The sequence below is a fragment of the Microcaecilia unicolor genome, chromosome 4 (genome assembly GCF_901765095.1).
Source record: "Microcaecilia unicolor chromosome 4, aMicUni1.1, whole genome shotgun sequence".
Taxonomy (NCBI): domain Eukaryota; kingdom Metazoa; phylum Chordata; class Amphibia; order Gymnophiona; family Siphonopidae; genus Microcaecilia; species Microcaecilia unicolor.
In genome coordinates, this window is record NC_044034.1 from 343,250,794 (window position 1) to 343,272,591 (window position 21,798).

Here is a 21,798-nt window from a genome sequence, read left to right on the forward strand (position 1 = left end):
CTTTCGTCGTCGGGGTAGGCCTTACTTAGGCCCCGGTCGAAATTTCCCTTTTTTCTGTGCCAAATTTCGCCATTTCGTCTTTCGATTTCGCCGGCGTGATTTTTCCGCCCATGACATCGAAGCCTTCCAGCGGCTTCAAGAAGTGCACCCAGTGCGCCCGGGTAATCTCGCTCACTGACAGGCACGCGTCGTGTCTTCAGTGTCTGGGCACCGCCCTCAGGCCTGTAGTCTGTGTTCCCTTTTGCAAAGGCGGACTCAGGTAGCGAGGTTAGCCCAGTGGAACGTTTTGTTCTCGGGCTCTTCGTCGGCATCGGCACCGGGGCTATCGAGTGCATCGACGTCTTCAGCGTCCAGACCTTCAACCTCGGCGGCCAGTGCATCGAGTGCATCGAGGCATCGGCCCTCTGCATCGGCGCCGAGACATCGGATAGCTGCATCGACGTCGGTGGTACCGGGACCGCGTCTGCTGATGTCGTCGGACGGTGGTGCTTCGTCTGGAGTGCAGGTGAGGGCTGTCCATTCCCCTGCTGGTGGCGGTGAGCCTTCGGGTGGGTCTCCCCCTACCCTGAGGGCTCCTGCGGTACAGCCCCCCCGAGACCGACCCTCTTCGGTCTCGGCCCCGAGGAAGCGACGGCTGGATTCTACGTCCTCCTCGTCGGTACCGGGAAGCTCCGGTGACATGCTTCGTCCCAAGAAGTCGAAGAAGCATCGTCACCGGTCCCCTTCCCGTGTCGGTACCGAGAGCTCTGGGTCGCCGAAGGAGTCGGCACCCAGCAGGCATCGACGCCGAGAGGACCGCTCACCCTCTGTTCAGGAGGTGTCGATGCGCTCCACTCTGGACAGCCCTGAACAGCCTCCACGCCCGGAACAGGTTCTGACGTCGACGCCTGCATCGACCTCCATACCTTTCTCTGCAGCCGCTCTGAACGAGAGCCTCCGGGCCGTCCTCCCAGAGATTCTGGGAGAGCTGTTGCGCCCTACCCCTCCGGTACCGGCGGTGCTTGCGCCACCGGTACCGTCGAGTGTGGCGCCGGCTGGCCCATCGCCCGAGGTGAGGTCTCCGGCATCGGTGCCGCGTGCGATACCGGCTGCCGTCGCCTCCCAGGAAGGCTCCCCGACTACGTCGGCGGAGGGAGCTTCGCCGATGCGGGCGAGGGAGTCTACCTCTCGACGCCCCCATCGTGGACGTGGCTCCACGGAGTCGACTCGGGCACGGTTGCAGACACAGGTTCGTGAACTTGTGTCTGACACCGAGGGTGAGGCCTCGTGGGAAGAGGAAGAAGACCCCAGATATTTCTCTGACGAGGAGTCTGAGGGTCTCCCTTCCAATCCCACTCCCTCTCCTGAAAGGCAGCTTTCTCCTCCTGAGAGTCTGTCTTTCGCTTCCTTTGTCCGGGAGATGTCTACGGCCATCCCCTTCCCGGTGGTTGTGGAGGACGAGCCCAGGGCTGAAATGTTTGAGCTCCTGGACTATCCTTCTCCACCTAAGGAAGCGTCCACTGTTCCCTTGCATCATGTCCTCAAAAAGACATTGCTTGCGAACTGGACCAAACCTTTAACTAATCCCCACATCCCCAAGAAGATCGAGTCCCAGTACCGGATCCATGGGGACCCAGATCTGATGCGCACTCAGTTGCCTCATGATTCTGGAGTTGTGGATCTGGCCCTAAACAAGGCTAAGAGTTCTAGGGAGCATGCTTCGGCGCCCCCAGGCAAGGACTCTAGAACCTTAGACTCCTTTGGGAGGAAGGCCTACCATTCTTCTATGCTCGTGGCCAAAATCCAGTCTTACCAGCTCTACACGAGCATACACATGCGGAACAATGTGCGGCAGTTGGCGGGCTTGGTTGATGCGCTCCCCCCTGAGCAAGCCAAGCCGTTTCAGGAGGTGGTCAGGCAGCTGAAGGCGTGCAGGAAATTCCTGGCCAGAGGGGTGTATGACACCTTTGATGTTGCGTCCAGGGCCGCTGCTCAAGGTGTGGTGATGCGCAGGCTCTCATGGCTGCGTGCCTCCGACCTGGAGAATAGAATCCAGCAGCGGATTGCGGACTCGCCTTGCCGTGCGGATAACATTTTTGGAGAGAAAGTCGAACAGGTGGTAGAGCAGCTCCACCAGCGGGACACCGCATTCGACAAGTTCTCCCGCCGGCAGCCTTCAGCCTCTACCTCTACAGGTAGAAGATTTTTTGGGGGAAGGAAGACTGTTCCCTACTCTTCTGGCAAGCGTAGGTACAATCCTCCTTCTCGACAGCCTGCGGCCCAGGCTAAGCCCCAGCGCGCTCGCTCTCGTCAGCAGCGTGCGACCCAGCAAGGCCCCTCGGCTCCCCAGCAAAAGCAAGGGGCGAGCTTTTGACTGGCTCCAGCAGAGCATAGCCGACATCCAAGTGTCAGTGCCGGGCGACCTGCCTGTCGGAGGGAGGTTGAAAGCTTTTCACCAAGGTGGCCTCTCATAACCTCCGATCAGTGGGTTCTCCAAATAGTCCGGCAAGGATACACCCTCAATTTGGCCTCAAAACCTCCAAATTGTCCACCGGGAGCTCAGTCTTACAGCTTCCAGCACAAGCAGGTACTTGCAGAGGAACTCTCCGCCCTTCTCAGCGCCAATGCGGTCGAGCCCGTGCCATCCGGGCAAGAAGGGCTGGGATTCTATTCCAGGTACTTCCTTGTGGAAAAGAAAACAGGGGGGATGCGTCCCATCCTAGACCTAAGGGCCCTGAACAAATATCTGGTCAAAGAAAAGTTCAGGATGCTTTCCCTGGGCACCCTACTTCCCATGATTCAGGAAAACGATTGGCTATGCTCTCTGGACTTGAAGGATGCCTACACACACATCCCGATACTGCCAGCTCACAGACAGTATCTGCGATTTCAGCTGGGCACACGTCACTTCCAGTACTGTGTGCTACCCTTTGGGCTCGCCTCTGCGCCCAGGGTGTTCACAAAGTGCTTGGCTGTAGTAGCAGCGGCGCTTCGCAGGCTGGGGGTGCACGTGTTCCCATATCTCGACGATTGGCTGGTGAAGAACACATCCGAGGCAGGAGCCCTGCAGTCCATGCAGATGACTATTCGCCTCCTGGAGCTACTGGGGTTTGTGATAAATTATCCAAAGTCCCATCTTCTCCCTGTGCAGAGACTCGAATTCATAGGAGCTCTGCTGGATTCTCGGACGGCTCGCGCCTATCTCCCAGAGACGAGGGCCAACAACTTGTTGTCCCTCGTCTCGCGGGTGCGAGCGTCCCAGCAGATCACAGCTCGGCAGATGTTGAGATTGCTAGGCCACATGGCCTCCACAGTCCATGTGACTCCCATGGCCCGCCTTCACATGAGATCTGCTCAATGGACCCTAGCTTCCCAGTGGTTTCAGGCTGCTGGGGATCTAGAGGACGTGATCCACCTGTCCACGAGTTTTCTCAAATCCCTGTATTGGTGGACGATTTGGTCCAATTTGACTCTGGGACGTCCTTTCCAAATTCCTCAGCCACAAAAAGTGCTGACCACGGATGCGTCTCTCCTGGGATGGGGAGCTCATGTCGATGGGCTTCACACCCAAGGAAGCTGGTCCCTCCAGGAACGCGATCTACAGATCAATCTTCTGGAGTTACGAGCGATCTGGAACGCTCTGAAGGCTTTCAGAGATCGGCTGTCCCACCAAATTATCCAAATTCAGACAGACAACCAGGTTGCCATGTACTATGTCAACAAGCAGGGGGGCACCGGATCTCGCCCCCTGTGTCAGGAAGCCGTCAGCATGTGGCTCTGGGCTCGCCGGCACGGCATGGTGCTCCAAGCCACATATCTGGCAGGCGTAAACAACAGTCTGGCCGACAGGTTGAGCAGGATTATGCAACCTCACGAGTGGTCGCTCAACTCCCGAGTGGTGCGCCAGATCTTCCAAGTGTGGGGCACCCCCTTGGTGGATCTTTTCGCATCTCGAGCCAACCACAAAGTCCCTCAGTTCTGTTCCAGGCTTCAGGCCCACGGCAGACTGGCGTCGGATGCCTTCCTCCTGGACTGGGGGGAGGGTCTGCTGTATGCTTATCCTCCCATTCCTCTGGTGGGGAAGACTTTGTTGAAACTCAAGCAAGACCGAGGCACCATGATTCTGATTGCTCCTTTTTGGCCGCGTCAGATCTGGTTCCCTCTTCTTCTGGAGTTGTCCTCCGAAGAACCCTGGAGATTGGAGTGTTTTCCGACCCTCATCACGCAGGACGAAGGGGCGCTTCTGCATCCCAACCTCCGGTCCCTGGCTCTCACGGCCTGGATGTTGAGAGCGTAGACTTTGCCTCTTTGGGTCTGTCAGAGGGTGTCTCCCGCATCTTGCTTGCTTCCAGGAAAGATTCCACTAAGAGGAGTTACTTCTTTTTATGGAGGAGGTTTGCCGTATGGTGTGACAGCAAGGCCCTAGATCCTCGCTCTTGTCCTACACAGACCCTGCTTGAATACCTTCTGCACCTGTCTGAGTTTGGTCTCAAGACCAACTCTGTAAGGGTTCACCTTAGTGCAATCAGTGCATACCATTACCGTGTGGAAGGTAAGCCGATCTCAGGACAGCCTTTAGTTGTTCGCTTCATGAGAGGTTTGCTTTTGTCAAAGCCCCCTATCAAACCTCCTACAGTGTCATGGGATCTCAATGTCGTTCTCACCCAGCTGATGAAACCTCCTTTTGAGCCACTGAATTCCTGCCATCTGAAGTACTTGACCTGGAAGGTCATTTTCTTGGTGGCAGTTACCTCGGCTCGTAGAGTCAGTGAGCTTCAGGCCCTGGTAGCCCAGGCACCTTACACCAAATTTCATCATAACAGAGTAGTCCTCCGCACTCACCCTAAGTTCTTGCCAAAGGTTGTGTCGGAGTTCCATCTGAACCAGTCAATTGTCTTGCGAACATTCTTTCCCCGTCCTCATTCCTGCCCTGCTGAACGTCAGCTGCACACATTGGACTGCAAGAGAGCATTGGCCTTCTTTCTGGAGCGGACACAGCCCAACAGACAGTCCGCCCAATTGTTTGTTTCTTTTGATCCCAATAGGAGGGGAGTGGCTGTAGGGAAACGCACCATATCCAATTGGCTAGCAGATTGCATTTCCTTCACTTAAGCCCGGGGCTGGCTCTTGAGGGTCATGTCACGGCTCATAATGTTAGAGCCATGGCAGCGTCGGTAGCCCACTTGAAGTCAGCCTCTATTGAAGAAATTTGCAAAGCTGCGACGTGGTCATCTGTCCACACATTCACATCCCATTACTGCCTGCAGCAGGATAACCGACGCGACAGTCGGTTCGGGCAGTCAGTTCTTCAGAACCTGTTTGGGCTTTAGGATCCAACTCCACCCCCCGAGGGCCCTGTTTGTTCTGTTCCAGGCTCTACTCTCAGTTAGTTGGTAAATTTTTTAGGTCAATCTCAGTTATGTCCTCGCCGTTGCGAGGCCCAATTGACCATGGTTGTTGTTTTGAGTGAGCCTGGGGGCTAGGGATACCCCATCAGTGAGAACAAGCAGCCTGCTTGTCCTCGGAGAAAGCGAATGCTACATACCTGTAGAAGGTATTCTCCGAGGACAGCAGGCTGATTGTTCTCACAAACCCGCCCGCCTCCCCTTTGGAGTTGTGTCTTCCCTTGTCTTTGTTTTGCTACACATGAGACTGGCCGGCCCAAGCCGGTTTCGGGCGGGAAGACGGCCGCGCATGCGCGGTGCGCATCGGCGCGCGAGGGCTAGCAAAGGCTTTTGCTAGTGAAGATTCCGATTGGAGGGGCTGCCGCGGACGTCACCCATCAGTGAGAACAATCAGCCTGCTGTCCTCGGAGAATACCTTCTACAGGTATGTAGCATTCGCTTTCTCTAGCAAAGGAGGCTGCCCTTCTATGCATTTGGGCAGAGAACCATCTCCCCTGCTGTTCGCGACTCATATTGCAGGCTCTTTGAATGTCCAAGCAGACTTTCTCAGTCTGAACCAGCTGGATCTGAGGGAGCGGGAACTCTCGGTGCAGGCATTCAAGCAGATCATGCTGCGATTGGGGCCAACAGACTCAACTCCAAAGTGCCCTGCTTCTTAAACAGAGGTAAAGAGTACGGATCCAAAGGGATCGATGCCCTTATGCAACCATGGCCCATGACTCTTCTCTAAGTATTCCTACCATGGCCTATGGTGGGATGGGTAGTGGAGCACATTGTCTGGCACACGGGACAGATGATTTTGGTAGCCCCAGATTGGCCCAGGCATCTGTGGTATGCGGACTTATTTTACCTCCTGGTTGATCGACATCTACATCTCGCATGTTGTTGGGGGCTGCTTATGCAGGGTCCTGTGCCCATGTAGGATCCATCCCCCTTTGGTCTTATGGCTTGGCTCTTGAGAGGACTTGTGACGGAAAGGGTTTCCAGACAGAGTTATTACTACAGTGTTACAGGCGCGGAAGCGGTCCACTTCCATGGCCTATGCACAGGTCTGGCACACCTTTGAGTCCTGGTGCTCGGTGGTGGGGCTTTCAGCTTCTTCGGCCTTTGTGGCCTTTATCCTACCCTTTTTGCAAGATGGTCTAGACAGGTCCTTGTCTCTGGCTTTGTTGAAGATCCAGGTGGCCGCGTTGGCCTTCTGGGGCCATCTGCAGGGTACTTCTCACCCAGACATAGTGTGCTTCCTCCATGGGGTAAACCATCTACAGCTGCCATGATTACCTGTTCTTCCGGCTTGGAACCTCAATCTTGTGCTGTGCGCTATGCAGAGGCCTCCCTTTGATCCATTGGGCTCCTTGTCGGTGAAGGACCTCATGCTGAAAATGGTATTTTTTAGTGGCCATCACTTCAGCTAGGCAAGTGTGAGAACTGCGGGCTCTCTCCTGCAGAGATCCCTTCCTTCGTTTCACGGAGGCAGGGCTTTTCATTTGGATGGTACTGTCCTTTATTCCGAAGGTTGTGTCACGATTTAATTTGAATCAACCACTTTTTCTTCCGGCGTTTCGCTGGGAGGATTAGATGACCGAGTTTCAGGCACTGCAGTGCATTGACATTAGGCGCATCCTTCTCGGATACTTGGAGGTCACCAGTGATTACAATCAGTCTGATCATCTTTTCATGCGTCATGCGTGTCGCAAGAAAGGTGACATGGCTTCAAAAGCCACAGTGGCCTGGTGGCTCAGAGAAGCAATCTCATCAGTGTACGTAGCCATGGGGAAGTCGCCTCCATCACAATTGAAAGTGCACCTTCGTGGAGTACCAGTTCATTTCCTTGGATGAGATTTGTAGGGCGGCCAATTAGTTGTCGGTTCATACATTCTCTAAGTATTACAGAGTTTGATGTGTTGGTGTGTCAGGATGCGGCTTTCAGATCTTCAGTCATAGCCGCTGGGGTGGCATTGTCCCACCCCACTTGAGGACTGCTTTGTTACATCTCACAAGTCTCTGGATTGATCTTTGGGTCTATGGAAGTCCCAACAGATCAATCCAGAGGTCCGTCCTGGTTTTTTTTTTTTTGCATATTCATGTAGTTGTTCTGTTTGGTTCTTCCATGTTGAGTTCCGGCATTTGATTTTTTTTTCACAAAAAAAGAAAAGAAGACGACTTCTCTATGTTGGTAGCATGTGCCGCCTTAGGCGCTTTCTCCTACAGGAGAGGTTAAGGGGCCTGCATGGCATTGGAAAAGAGAGGAGAGGAATTTTCTATAGATTTTCAGTTTCTTCCACTTCTTTGGTGTCGACCATACTGCTGCACGTGACCACATATACCAAACCTCTGAAGTTCTCTCTATCTCCACCTGCTGGTAGAGGAACATAACTGGCAAGTCTCTGGATTGATCTGTTGTGACTAATGGAAAGAAAATTATTATTTAAGGACTAATTTTACCTTGGTGGTCTAGGGTGGATGTTTTTAGCAGTTTCTCACATGCAGCTATGCCATCTGCATGGGGAATGTTCCTATATAGTGATTCAATCAAACACAAAAAAAGATCCCTTAAATAAAAAAGGAAGCTTAGGTGTCCCACACTAACATTGCCCCAATTTTTTTTTTAAATATCTGAAAGGAAAAAGCCTCAAAGAGCTCCAGATCACGAGAGCTTATAGAGCTGAAAGGATTAAAAACCTTCTGTGAATAAAGATAGAAAGCACACCACATTACCAGTATTCATAAGTGCATCAAAATAATGTGATTTATATCGAACACAGTTTTATGAAGAAAGTACTTAGCTTTCAAGAAACTCCAAAGCACTTCTTCTGACAGCTCAAGTGGCTCCCTTCTATGTCCGTAGCCACCCACAGACCAACGTTGGCCAGCGTTTTGCTTGGCTTACATTCGCCCTTCTGCTTCAGGGTTTTTCAAGTGCGGGGTAAATGGAAACGGCCAGTAAAACCTGAAGCAGCAGGGCGAATGTGAGCCAAGTGAAACGCTGGCCAACGTTGGTCTGTGAGTGGCTGCGGACATAGAAGGGAGCCACTTGAGCTGTCAGAAGAAGTGCTTTGGAGTTTCTTGAAAGCTAAGTACTTTCTTCATAAAACTGTGTTAGATAGAAATCACAATATTTTGATGCACTTATGAATACTGGTAATGTGATGTGCTTTCTGTCTTTATTCATAGAAGTTTTTTTTAGCCAATGATTAATTGCGGATCATTCTTGATCCTTTCAGCTCTATAAGATCTCGCAATCTGGAGCTGTTTGAGGCTTTTTCCTTCCGATATAAAAAATATTTTTTGCCACTGTTAGTGTAGGACACCTAAGCTTCCTTTTTTACTTAAGGGATCTTTTTTTGTGTTTGATTGAGCTTGTGCATTTGGATCCCTTTTCCACTATGTTTTGGTATAGTTGATCCTATATAGTGATTCTACATCCATTGTGACCAGAAAGGCACCCAGTTGTAACTGCTTAATATTTTTTAATTTATTCAGAAAGTTTGTAGTGTTTTGTATGAAGCTATTTGTCTTGTGCACAAAATGTTTAAGAAATTAAGTATTTTCTGCTCCTGTTGTGTGGTGTCTAGACATGCTTAAAACTGTAATTGAAATCCTTCCTGACTTACTGTGGTCATTTCTATATAGATTTGCCAGATGATTTCTGACATTTCTCTAGCATGCAGAGTTTAGCCAGGACAGGGTGCATTATGTGATGAATGCATAATTAATACAGGCCATTAATTATGTTGTCACAGAGTGTGTGAAACATTGGACCTAATCAGTATTTGCTTTTCTCCCTTCCTCAAGCTTTACCAATTATTTTTGTTTTTTGGGGGAGTGGAAGGGTGTTAGACTAAATGTATGGAAACAGCTTCCCCCTCCTCCTGTCCCTGTGATTGATGGCTGTTCTTCATTAGCCCTGTAACGTCTTCAAGTGAAATGATGCCTCTGAAATCACTTAACTTTCTCTGCCCTTTTATCTGTACAAAGCTACAGTATTAATTGTATTGCTAAAACCTTAAAAGTATTTCTAAGCACTTTTTATAGATAACGTTATGTTGATTGTGATCTATTATTTTTTAGGTACATATTAGCAAACTAAACGTGACTGTACTATGGCTCAGTTTGCAACACCATTCGGGGGTAAGTTTTGGTTGTGTGTGTGTGTTTTTGTTGGTTTTTTAAAGAAGTACAGCATTTTCTTTCACATCTTCAAAACATTTAAATTGTATAGCAGCCATCTGTGGTGGTTTGAAAATGTAGATCTAGTTTTTCTAAATTGTGCCTGTTTGTGTACAGAAGAAAGGCTTGTATCCTTGAGGTTCAGACCTCTTTTTAATTTAGTGTTACTCATATCTATTAACAACTCTTGTGTTAAAGCAGTGGCTCAGTTTTCCCTTAAAACATGTGGTAGCAGCGATTTGGCTCTCACCGTTGCTGGTGAGAGGAGCAGAGCTAGCTCTTGGACGTACAGTACTGTTCTTAGGGGTGGAGATGCTGTGGCAGGTCTGGAAGGGAAGGTCATTCTTTGACAATGACACTTACTGGCTAACTCTCACTCATTTGTGCCAACCAAGTTCCAATAAGCACTGCAGTTCAGGCTCTGTGCCAGATTAGTGTGTCTGCACAGCAATGGCATAAATTCTGCTCGAGTAGATAAGGCTCTGAAATTGCCTATGGATACCCCTAATTCCAACTTTTGTCGCTAGATAGGAAGAAATAATACAGATGCAGAAAACATCCACCTGACTTAAAATGGAAGTTTGTAGCACTGTAGCTCTAGTTGGTTGTGTTCCTACTCCCCAAAGTAGAAGGTGGAAGGTGCAAGTCCAAAACAAACAAAAACCTATGATGTTGCTGCATCATCTCAGTAGCTACATTCCTTAAACTGGTCAGTTTTATACTTAAAATAGTATTTATTTACATGTAAAGAGAGGTGTAACCAGTAGTAAAAAAAAAAAAAAAAGTGGTGATATTGTCTCATTTATTTCTGGAGGCTGTATCCTCACAAGGGTACATTCATGTGAAAAAGTATTTACCCTCCTGATTTTCCCTGTTATTGCATATATGTCATATTGAATGGTTTCTGATATGTAAACAAAATACATCATGTTGAAAAGAGGTGATAGTGCCCTTGTATAAGTCTCTGGGGAGGCCCCATTTAGACTACTGCGTGCCGTTCTGGAGACCTACAGAAAGATATAAAAAGGATGGAATCGGTCCAGACAGCAGCTACAAAATTAGTAAGTGGTCTCCGTCATAAAACATATAAAGGACAGGCTTATGAACCTTAACATGTATATGCTGGAAGAGAGGTGGGAGAGTGGGGATATGATAGAGACGTTTAAATACCTCAGTGGTGTTAATGTACAGGAGGAGAGCCTTTTTCAAATGAAGGAAAACTCTGGAGTGAGAGGGCATAGGATGAAGTTAAGAGGAAACAGGCTTAGGAGGAATCTAAGAAAATCTCTTTCACGGAAAGGGTGGTGGACTCTTGGAATAGCCTCCCGGTGGAGGTGGTGGAGACAAAGACTGTGCTTGGGACAGGCACTTGGGATCTCTTAGGAAAAGGAGGAGTTGGTGGTTACTAAGGATGGGCAGACTGGATGGGCCATTTGGCTCCCTCCATTGCCCCTGGTACAAAATAAGTACCGGGAATACTATGTAAACCGCTTTGAATGTAGTTGCAAAAAACCACAGAAAGGCGGTATATCAAGTCCCATTTCCTTTTCCCTTCCCTTATCTGCAGTCATGTTTCTATGAATGGTTTCTGATCTTAACAAAATGTAATACTAGACAAAGAGATCCTGAGTAAACATATAACATAGTTTTAAAATTATTACTCGATTTATTTAAGGAACAAAGTTATATATCCTAGAGGTGATGAGAGATGTAACGTAAACTGCTTTGATTGTATGACAGAAAAGTAAGTGGTATATCAAATGTATGAAACATACTCTTACACATTCATATATTTCAAAGGTATAAACATGCACAAGAAACAGACTATTTTCAAAGGAAATAATGTTCTAGAATGAAAGGTTACAATATATGGCCTTGGGAGATAGACTCAAGAGTTAGAATCTAAAATATTCTTAGGGTAGGATGATAAATGTACGGAATGTTCTCCTAGTGGAAACAAAATCAAAAATGAAGTTCATGAAAGCATGGGTTGTGGGCAGAGAAGAAAGCTGGAGATAGTCTGTGCATAGCACCAGAAATGAAATTTGTGCAAATTAGATGAGCTTTCTTGGCCTTATTTTCAATGTTTCTATATAAAATAACATGTTCTGGGGTCAAGCTTGTGGGTCAGCCCATGGCAGTGTAGCATTGGGATATGAGTTTGGATACTCCATCCATCTTTGCTGATTGGACCTGGGCATGCAACAGATGTAGAATGTGCTGGATCCAGGAGGAAAACTGTTCTAGCAAATATATCCTAAGCTGCTGAGAGAATGTTGTTTGAGTTGGCAGAAACTATTGAGGGTGCGAGGGTGTAGAAAATTTTAGATCTGTACTGAATAGCATATTTTACTATTTGGCCGAATATGAATAATGAAAAATATTATTAATAAGAATACTGAATATGAATAAAGGGCATTGAGCTTTAACATAATAAATAATAAAAGAAGCAATGCAAAATTGGAGATCAAGTGTTTTATTTCAATAGGATTTAGCACAGTAGAGCCCCGGATTATTCGTATTTGAATTTAAATCGCTATTTGGCCGAATAGGAATAATGTATTTGGGGCACTATTCGGAGACGGATTGAATTGAATATGAATGTGTGATACAGCCCTAGTAGAAAATTAAATTGAGCACAAAAGACCAAAAGCTGGCTTTAAACCTGGCTTTCTGGTTCATACTGCAGCATTGTTGCATAATGGATCTGTGTTCAGATTTTACTTTGGACAATTGGTAAGTCATGGGCATGTCATGGAGGTGGTGCATTCAAGCTCAAGAAGGGTGATAGAATGATTGCAGCTACCATGGCAGCCGCTGCTGTCAAACAGTACTGAGAGTGCCCCTCAGAAGAAGTGAACCTTTAGTCCTTGGTCCGACAGTGATTCTCAGAGCTGTCTAGGCATGCTGCCTAAAGAAGGGTGAAGGTCCAGGATAGAAAGATAAAAAATGGAGGAGGGGAAGGTGAAGGCAAAATAAATTTGTCCTTTTTTGATAGCTTGAAATAATAGCATTATAGTCCATTTAAAGAATGGATCCTGAGAACCAGGGCATACTCCTTCCTAACTTCTTCTCCTTTGCTTACTTTATTTTTTGTCTATTAGATTGTAAGCTCTTTGAGCAGGGACTGTCTTTCTTCTATGTTTGTGCAGCGCTGCGTTCGCCTTGTAGCGCTATAGAAATGCTAAATAGTAGTAGTAGTAGTAGTTATTGTCTGGCTGCTGAGAGGTTTGGAAATGTCAGACTCTGCTTGTTACAAGTTTCCATGTCTGCTCCCAGGGCAGCAACCATATTAATCACATATCAGGACTTTGTTCTCCAGAAAAGGGCAAAACTTCTTGCCTGATTTCCCAGTTCAGCCTTTTCTGGCATGTGAAGTCCTAGTACACGTGCACAGTTTTATTAAAGGCCTTAATCTATAAATTTAAAGCCACACTATTTTCTTAGGAGGAATGCATGGATATTTCAATGTTTGCTGGTACAAACTGCCCTGTTTCTACTGAATATGTATTATGGATAAACCTGATGACTAGGCCTGTATACATAACTCTATCTGCATTCAGTGTTATGGGTTATGGGGTCACCAAGAAAGATTTGGAAGTTCTCAAGGGATGTATACCCCTCTCCAGCCATTTCCTTCATGCTCCTTCCTTACAGCAACAAGAAGAAAAAATAAACACTAGGAGGAAAGTGGTGCTTCACTAGCCTTTTGGTTGAGGCTGTTGGCTATCTCTTGGAGAGGGTGGGGGCACTGCTTCAGGTAGCCGGATGTTCCCACAGCAGCACTGGCTGCTTCATTCTCAGCACTGGGGTGAGTGTTAAGTTTCAATTGCTTTCAGATTGACTTTGTGGTTGTGGTTTTGGTTTACCAGCAACCATAAAGTGATGCTTGTGCTGTGTGTAGCGTTGGGCAGAGCTGGGCAGTGTCGGGGCAGAGCTGGGCGGGTTCTCCTGGCGCAGAGGCACCTGGCGGGACACACTCAGTTTTCTGCGAGAGAAACTCTAGCTAGATTTCTCTGCAACATCTTCTGGGTCACTGTTTCTCTTCAGCTGGCTGCGGCCATTTTGTAGAGTAATGTTTTCTTTCCACAGTTCCAGTGTTTCCATTGAGGGTGCTGACTTCTGCCCCTTCGTAACCTGCTCCCGTGGCAGTTGTGCTTGCAGCCTAGCCTAGGCAATTTACCTTGACTTTGTGTTATTGGGGCTCCACTACTACTCTTTACGGCGTGCTGGGGTCAGACCCTATTATTGTTGTGCCTGGCCAGTCACAGAGTCTGCATGGATCCTGGCAAGCTTCTTAGCCTCTGCAGGGGGGATGCCTGACCTACGAGGAAGCGCAGAAGCTTTCTGTGTAAAGGTTCGGGTTCTTCGCCTTCCCCTTCTTATTCTGTGAGAGAGATCTCTTGGTCCTTCCTCTGGTGGTTCCTGGCCTGAAAGGTTTCAACAGGGGGTGGGGGGTGTTTCCAACTGCGGAGTTTGTTGTTACTGTGACTGTTATACCCTCATAAGGAAAGCTCTTACTTCAGCTCATAGGCTGTGCAGGGCTTGCATATTTCTTTTCCTGTTTCTCAGACTCTTGTTTGCTCTAGTTCTGGAGGGGTCACTGCCACACTTAAATTATCTCCCAGGTCAAGGGACGCACTGGAGATTTCTGAGGGGCCAAGCATTGCCAGCACAATATTTTGCCTCTCTCCTGTTGTACGGGTTGCACTGGCACTTTTGCAGTGGTCAAGACTGACCATGGCGGTGTCATGCCTTTCTCCCTTTTAGCAGGATGCTCTGGAGAGGTTGGCATTGCCAGTGGTGAATTCCTTGGTTGCTGCAGTAGCCAGTTAATCCACCTTGCTTGTGGATGGAGGTATGGCTGTGTACAACGTGCAGGGATGGCTGCTTGAAGCTTCCTTGGACACTTTCCTTGCCAGTCTCTTTCCTTATTTTGGTATTTAACTCTATGTATATTGGCAGTGCAGATATTCCTTTTTCAACATCTTTATGGAATGGTTTAGTACAGATTAGTTTAGTGCTATTGGCACCATGTTCCTGTGAGAAGTTTAACATCTGGAATGTTTCTGAGGCTAGTGCACTGTTCCCATGTCTCTCCTGGTCTCCATAGTAGCCATGAGAGAGTGGGAACCTCAGTGCTGCCGTGCTGGGAATTTCTCCAGGTGCAGTGTTTATAGTACTTTGAGAAGCAGAATAAGTGTATTCTAGATAGTGGCTGGCCTTCCACACCTGATGACCATCGGTTCCGGATCCTGCCAAATGAATCTTATTGACTTCTTTGATTGGGTGACCAAAGAACTGGGTGAAGGACTTGCACTAGATGTAATCTACTTGGATTTCAGTAAAGCCTTTAATACAGTCCTTCATAGAAGACTCGTGAATAAGCCGAGAGGGCTAAACTTAGAACCAAAAGTGGTGAACTGGATAGGAAACTGGTTGACCGATAGGTGGCAGAGGGTGGTGGTAAATGAAATCCGCTCAGAGGAAAGGAAGGTGAGTAGTGGGTTGGTGCTGGGGCCTATTCTGTTTAATATATTTGTGAGAGATATTGCTGAAGGGTTGGAAGGAAAGGTTTGCCGTTTTGCAGATGACACAAAGATAGCCAATAGAGTGGATACCCTGGAGGGAATTGAAACAATGAGAAGGAATCTCCACACATTAGAAGATTGGTCGAGGGTCTGGAAGTTAAAATTTAATGCCAAGAAGTGTAGAGTGATGCACTTGAGGTGCTGAAACCCAAAAGAGAGATTCCAAATAGGAGGGGAGAGATTAGTAAACTCAACTCAGGAGAGTGACCTTGGGGAGATTGTTTCTTCACCTTCAGATCCTCGGACACCATATGATAAGGCGGCGGCTGTGGCCAGAAGGATGCTAGGCTGCATAGAGAGGGATATAACCAGCAGAAGAAAGGAGGAGTTGATGCCCCTGTACAAGTTGTTGGTGAGGCCCCACTTGGAGTATTGTGTTCAGTTTTGGAGGCCGTATCTTGCTAAAGATGGAAAAAGTCTGGAAGCTGTGTAAAGAAAAGCTACAAAAGTGGTATGGGATTTGTGTTGTAAACCGTACAAGGAGAGACTTGCTGACCTGAACATGTATAGCCTGTAGGAAAGGAGAAATAGGGGTGATATGATACAGACATTCAAATATTTGAAAGGCATTAATCCGCAAACAAACCTTTTCCGGAGAATGGAAGGTGGTAGAACTAGAGGACATGAATTGAGGTTGAAGGGGAGCAGACAGGAGTAATGTCTGGAAGTATTTCTTCACGGAGAGGGTGGTGGATAAATGGAATGCCCTCCTGCGAGAGGTGGTGGAGATGAAAACGGTAATGGAATTCAAACATGCATGAGATAAACACAAAGGAATCCCGTTTAGAAGGAATGGATCCACGGAATCTTAGCAACACCTGTAACGGGGAAGCAAAGCCAGTGCTGGGCAGACTTAGACAGTCTGTGTCATGATCGTAACTGAGTAGAAATGGATGGGCTAGAGTGTAAATTTTAAGGGGCTTCGACGTTAACTTCAGAAATTTTAGTACAAGAACAGTGCTAGGCAGACTTCTACATTCTGTGCCCTGAAAATGGCAAGGACAAATCAAACTCGGGTATACATATAAAGTATCACATACCATGTATAATGAGTTTATCTTGTTGGGCAGACTGGATGGACCGTACAGGTCTTTATCTGCCGTCATAGACTATTACTATGTTCCAGACGGGTGTGTACATAATATTAGAAGCTGTGGAACTCGGCTCTGTGTCAGTGGGGCATATTTAAAATTCACTGTCAAGCAGTTCATTGCATGGCTGGGACAGCTCACATGTCGCTTCAGGGCTAAAGATTAGCTATGTTGGTTGTCCACAGCAGCTCTACTCTCTGTTATGGCACATTGCCACAGGCCAAAACTCTTACATGCTAGCTCTGGCCACCAGTGTATTAGCGGCACCACTAGCTGGATGTCATAGTGTCTATAAATGCTTCTGTTTCACTTCTGCACTTTGCCTTGTATTGGACAGCTAGCGATATTACAGAACAACTTTAGTGCAGATGAATAGCTTAATGGTTAAAGCAGCCAGCTTCAACAAGGCAAGATTTCTTTTATTCTGGCTGAAAGGATTTGGCTTTAACTCCAGGTCTACCAATTCCTCCCGCACCTCCCAATGCTGGGGTTTCACTGCACTCCTTTGGTTTTATCTTGGCAGGGCAATTTTCCAGTTCCATGAGGACTACACTAAAATTACCTCAGTCTGATGTGTCTTGAATATATTAAAGCAGGTTTCCAAACTGGTGTTCTATCATTTCATTGCAGGTTTTTGCTTGGAATCTTCATGCAAACTCCAGCCCACATGTTAAGCTGTTCCAGCCACTTTGCAAACGCTTCTTCATTTAGACATAGTAGAGCTGTCCTCGATTGTGGCTAGGGAAGGGCAGTTGTTCTATTCTTTATAGTTCCAGAGAAGGGGGGATCTTTCCACCTGGGTTTGGCCTTTAGTGGAGTCAACAGAGGGTTCCCGGTTCAGTTTTTCACAATGAGAACATTACAGTCTGTACGAGTTTCAGTCCAGCAGAGCGAGTTTATAACCTCCTTGTATCTCTAGGAAGCATACTTTCGTATTCCCATTTGGTCTCCCCACAGAAGATTTCTGTTCTTGGCAGTCCTTGGGGAACATTGTCAATCTCTGGCCATGTCATTCAACCTTTCCACATCACTAAGGACATTAGTGCAAGGTTATGGTAGTGGTAGCAGCCTGCATTCGCAAGGATTGATTTTGGTTCCTCTGGTCCTCATTGATTGGCTGATTTGTGACTCTATCAAGAGACCCTGCACATGTCATCCATGATAGCTACTCTTCTTCAGTCCTTAGGATTGGTATTCTATTTCACCAAGTCATTTGCTTCCAGCACATTTTTTGCCGTCTCTGGGAGTGATATTCGCCATAGGCTTCAGGAAAACATTTCTTCCTGTTGCTCATCAGCGAAGATTTACACACAAGTCATGCTCGTCTTCCCTTCCAGGTTCCAGGGTCTGGGAATGTGTTCCAAGTTCTAGGCACAACAGCCTCTATCTTGGACGTTCTTCCATGGGCCAGTTTCATTATCAGTCCATATTTGTGGTCCCTTCTCCATCTCTCTTGGACCCTCCTAGCCAGACTCAGCCTCTTCTGGTGGGTTTGGAGCAGCCTTCTGCTGACTGGATGTGGAGATGGGGCTGGCATATTTGGTGGATTCTTTGACTTAATTTGGATGTTGGCCAAGCAGATGTCTTTGGCGGTCACTGTCTGTTGTTTGCTGTGGTTGTGCCACTGGGCGGCAGGTGCAGGCAGCTTCAAATAGTGGCTGGTTAAGTTCCCTTTTAAGGGCAAACTTTTGTTTGGCGAGGACTTAGCTAATTTGTTGAAAGATCTGGATGACCCATGGACTCAACAGCTTCCTGAGGACAAGTCTAAATGTTCTTTCTGGTCAGATCAGGCTCTCCCTCATTTTAAAGATACCAGGTGCTATCGTCCGGTGTGGCCTAGTTTTAATCAGAGATCCAGGTATCAGTCCAGGCAGAGTTTCCGGAACTCCAGGCATTGTCCTGTCGAGATCTCCTGGATTTCTCCTGAAGGGGTGATGGTGCGCATAATCCCATCTTTTCTTCCAAAGGTGGTTTCTGCCTTTCATCTCAATCAACCTTTATTTCTTCCCGCTTGCTTGTCATTCGTCATTTACTCCTGCCCTGTTTGTAAGTGACCAACAAGTTCTGTTGATCAGATCATTTGTTAATGCTTTGTTTAGGACCTCAAAAATGTAATTCGACTTCCAAACTACAATTGCTTGCTGGGTCAAGGAGGCTATTGAATCTGCATATTTATTAACGGGTAAAACACTTCTGGCTGGATTCTGGATGCATGCTGTCCGAGCTGTCATGACTTCCTGGGCGGAAGCCTTTCTGTTTTCTCTGGAGGAAATATGTAGAGGTGGCGACATGGTCTTCCTTGCATACCTTCTCCAGACACTACCATTTGGATGTCTCTACTTGGTCAGATGCATTTTTTGGAGTATTTGGTGCTATCCATGAGTGCATCGTTTCCACCCTACTTAAGGACTGCTTTGCTGTGTACCACAAGTCTCTGGATTCATCTGCTTCTGATCCTAAGGAACGAAAAATTATGTCTTACCTGATAATTTTCTTTCCTTTAGTCGCAGCAGATGAATCCAGAGACCCACCCTGTTTTTTTCTGGTGAGTGCTATCATAGTTCGCTCTGTTGGACCGTGATGCTGCATTTTTACATTTTAGATGGACTTGTAATTAGTTTACGTGTTTGCAATTTTTGGTTTATTACTATTCACTGGGGGAAAGGAGAAATGTTATAATTCTGTTTCCTTCTGCCTTGTTATGAGAAATACTGACTGACCAAGGAGCATTCTATCCAATAAGACAGAGAGCACTGAACTGAACTGTCTCCACCTGCTGGTAGATGATCACAACCCACAAGTCTCTGGATTCATCTGCTGCAATTAAAGGAAAGAAAATTCCCCCGAGGACAAGCAGGCTGCTTGTTCTCACATGTGGGTCAGCGTCCATGGCGGCCCAGGAAATGGCAAATTTTTCTACAGCAAAATTTAAAAAGTTTTGCCAGAGCCTGCTGGTGCACGAACTGCGCATACTGCGCATGCGCAGACGACTTCCCGCTCGTCGCATGAGCGTTCCCGCTCAGTTTTTTTTTTCCTTGTCCACGGTGAGGTGAAGAGGTTTGTTCCTGTTCACTTCGCTGGCCCAGGAAAGAGAGTATTGCCGATTCTTTTTATATTTCTTGTTTTATTTCTATCAGTTATTCGTTTTCTTTTTTTTTTTAAAAACGGTATTTTTTCTTAGTTTTTGGCACTTTCTAAGTTTTCTTTCTTTTCAAGCGGTTGGGTTTTTCTTCTTTTGTGCCCTTTACTTTTTTAGCACGATCGCGTGGTTTAATTTCGCCAAAGCCGTTTTTCCTTCCATGACATCGAAGACACCCAGCTGCTTCAAACGTTGTACTCGGTGCAACTGGACCATCTCTGGTACCGATACACATGCTTGGTGTATCCAGTGCCTTGGGTCCGACCATAGCCCAGCCGCTTGCAGTCTGTGTCTTCGCGTGAAGAAACGGACCCAAGTGTCTCGAGAAGCCCGAGAGAAGCTTTTTGGGGCTTGGTCCGGTCCTTCGACGTCGACTTCAGTACCGAGGTCGACGGCGTCGACATAGACATCAAGGGACACATCGACGTCGGGAGCGAAGGTAATGGCTGCAGAATGACCAACTCATGATGGGAAGAGTGAGGTGTCGAGTGGGTCTCCACCTGTCTCAAGGCCTCCTGCTATGCAGGCCCCCCGGGACCGACCTTCGTTGGACCTGGCCCCGAGGAGACGTGAGGATTCCACGTCTTCCTCATTGGTACCGAGGAGTCTCGATGATGGGCGTCGAGCGAAGGCGAAGAAGCACCATCATCGTTCTCCTTCGACACACGTTGCCGGGAGCTCTGGGGTGTCGAGGGAATCGGCATCCGAGAAGCGTCAGCACTGAGAGGATTGCTCCCCCTCTATTCAGGAGGTGTCGATGCATCGGTCTTCAGTAAGCCTGGTACCTGTTCCCGAGCCTCGACAGATTCTGCCACCGGCTCCTGTACTGACCCTGCAGCCTTGTCCAACAGCGGCTCTCGACGAACGCATCAGGGCCCTGCTTCCAGAACTTCTGAAAGGATTGCTTCAGTGTCGGGGGTGTTTGCGCCTTTCGTACCGTCTGCTGCAGCGATATCTGGCCCTTCGCCTGTGGTGAGGTCCCCGACCTTGGTGCCGCCTGCGGCATCGGTGTCTGCTGCCACCCAGGTCGACTCCCCTTCGATGTCGGTGGAGGAAGCTTCACCGGAGTCCAGGTGGGCGTTGAATTCTTGGCACCGCCATTGAAGATGTCGTTCCTTGGCGTCGAGGCAGGCTCAGTTTCGGACTGCTCTGAGAGATGTCTTGTCCAATAATGAAGATGAGCGTTCGTGGGAGGAAGAGGAGGATCCCAGCTACTTTTCTTCTGATGAGTCCTATGGGATTCCTTCTGAACCTTCTCCTCCACCAGAAAGGAGAGTTTCTCCACCGGAGAGTCTATCCTTTATCTCCTTTGTCTGGGAAATGGCTGCGGCTATTCCCTTCCCTATGGAGGTTGAGAATGAGCCTAGGGCTGAGATGCTCGAGGTCCTGGATTATCCTTCTCCGCCTAGAGAGGCTGCAACGGCTCCTTTGCATAATGTGCTGAAGGAAGTCCTTATGAGAAACTGGTCGTTCCCTCTGTCTAATCCCGTGATCCCGAAAAGGACTGAATCCCAATATCGGATCCACGGGGAGCCTGGATTGATGAAGTCTCAGCTACCTCACAATTCCATGGTGGTGGACTCCACTCTCAAAAGAGCCAAGAGTACTAGGGACTATACCTCGGCGCCCCCAGGCAGAGAATCTAGAACCTTGGACTCTTTTGGGAGGAAGGCATATCAGGCTGCTATGCTCGCTGCCAAAATCCAGACATACCAGCTCTTCATGAGCATCCACTTGCGGAACTCGGTGAGGCAACTGTCTAGCTTGGTTGATGCACTCCCTCCGGAGCAAGCCAAGCCTTTTCGCCAGATGGTCAGGCAGCAGAAGGCGTGTCGAAAATTCCTGGCCAGGGGTACGTTCGACACTTTTGATGTAGCATCCAAGATCGCTGCCCAGGGTATAGTGATGCGCAGACTCTCATGGCTGCATGTCTCTGACTTGAATCATTCGGTCCAGCAGCGGATGAGGATGTTCCTTGCCGGGGGGGATAACCTTTTTAGTGAGAGAGGATCTGGTTGACCAGCTCAAGAAGCACAATGATGCTATGGAATCTCTCTCCCACCGGGCGTCTTCTGCTACTACCTCCTCATCTAGGATGTTTTTTGGAGGGAAGAGGCGTAGCTACACTCCTGCTTCTCGGCATCCTGCCCAGGCTCAATCTCAGCGCGCTCATTCTCATCAACAGCGTGAGCCTAAGGCCACTGCATCTCCCTAGCAAAAGCAAGGGACGGGCTTTTGACTGGCTCCAGTTCAGCATAGCCTCAGTAACGTGTCCGTACCAGACAACTTGCCGGTTGGGGGGAGGTTAATGTTTTTTCACCAAAGGTGGCCTCTTATAACCTCCGACCGGTGGGTTCTTCAAATTGTCCAGATAGGATACACCCTCAATCTGGAATCCAAGCCTCCAAATCGCCCACCGGGAG

At 48.0% G+C, this 21,798-nt stretch overlaps 1 protein-coding gene across 1 annotated transcript in view; it reads left to right on the forward strand.

Annotated features, from left to right (window-relative positions):
• Positions 1–21,798, forward strand: part of ITSN1 (intersectin 1) — a 379,821-nt gene that overhangs the window by 11,556 nt on the left and 346,467 nt on the right. The window contains exons 2-3 of the mRNA XM_030202171.1: positions 1,223–1,228; positions 9,456–9,515. Of these exons, the coding sequence (XP_030058031.1) occupies positions 9,488–9,515 (28 nt within the window). The 5' untranslated portion in view covers positions 1,223–1,228; positions 9,456–9,487. The remainder of the gene's footprint in view (positions 1–1,222; positions 1,229–9,455; positions 9,516–21,798) is intronic.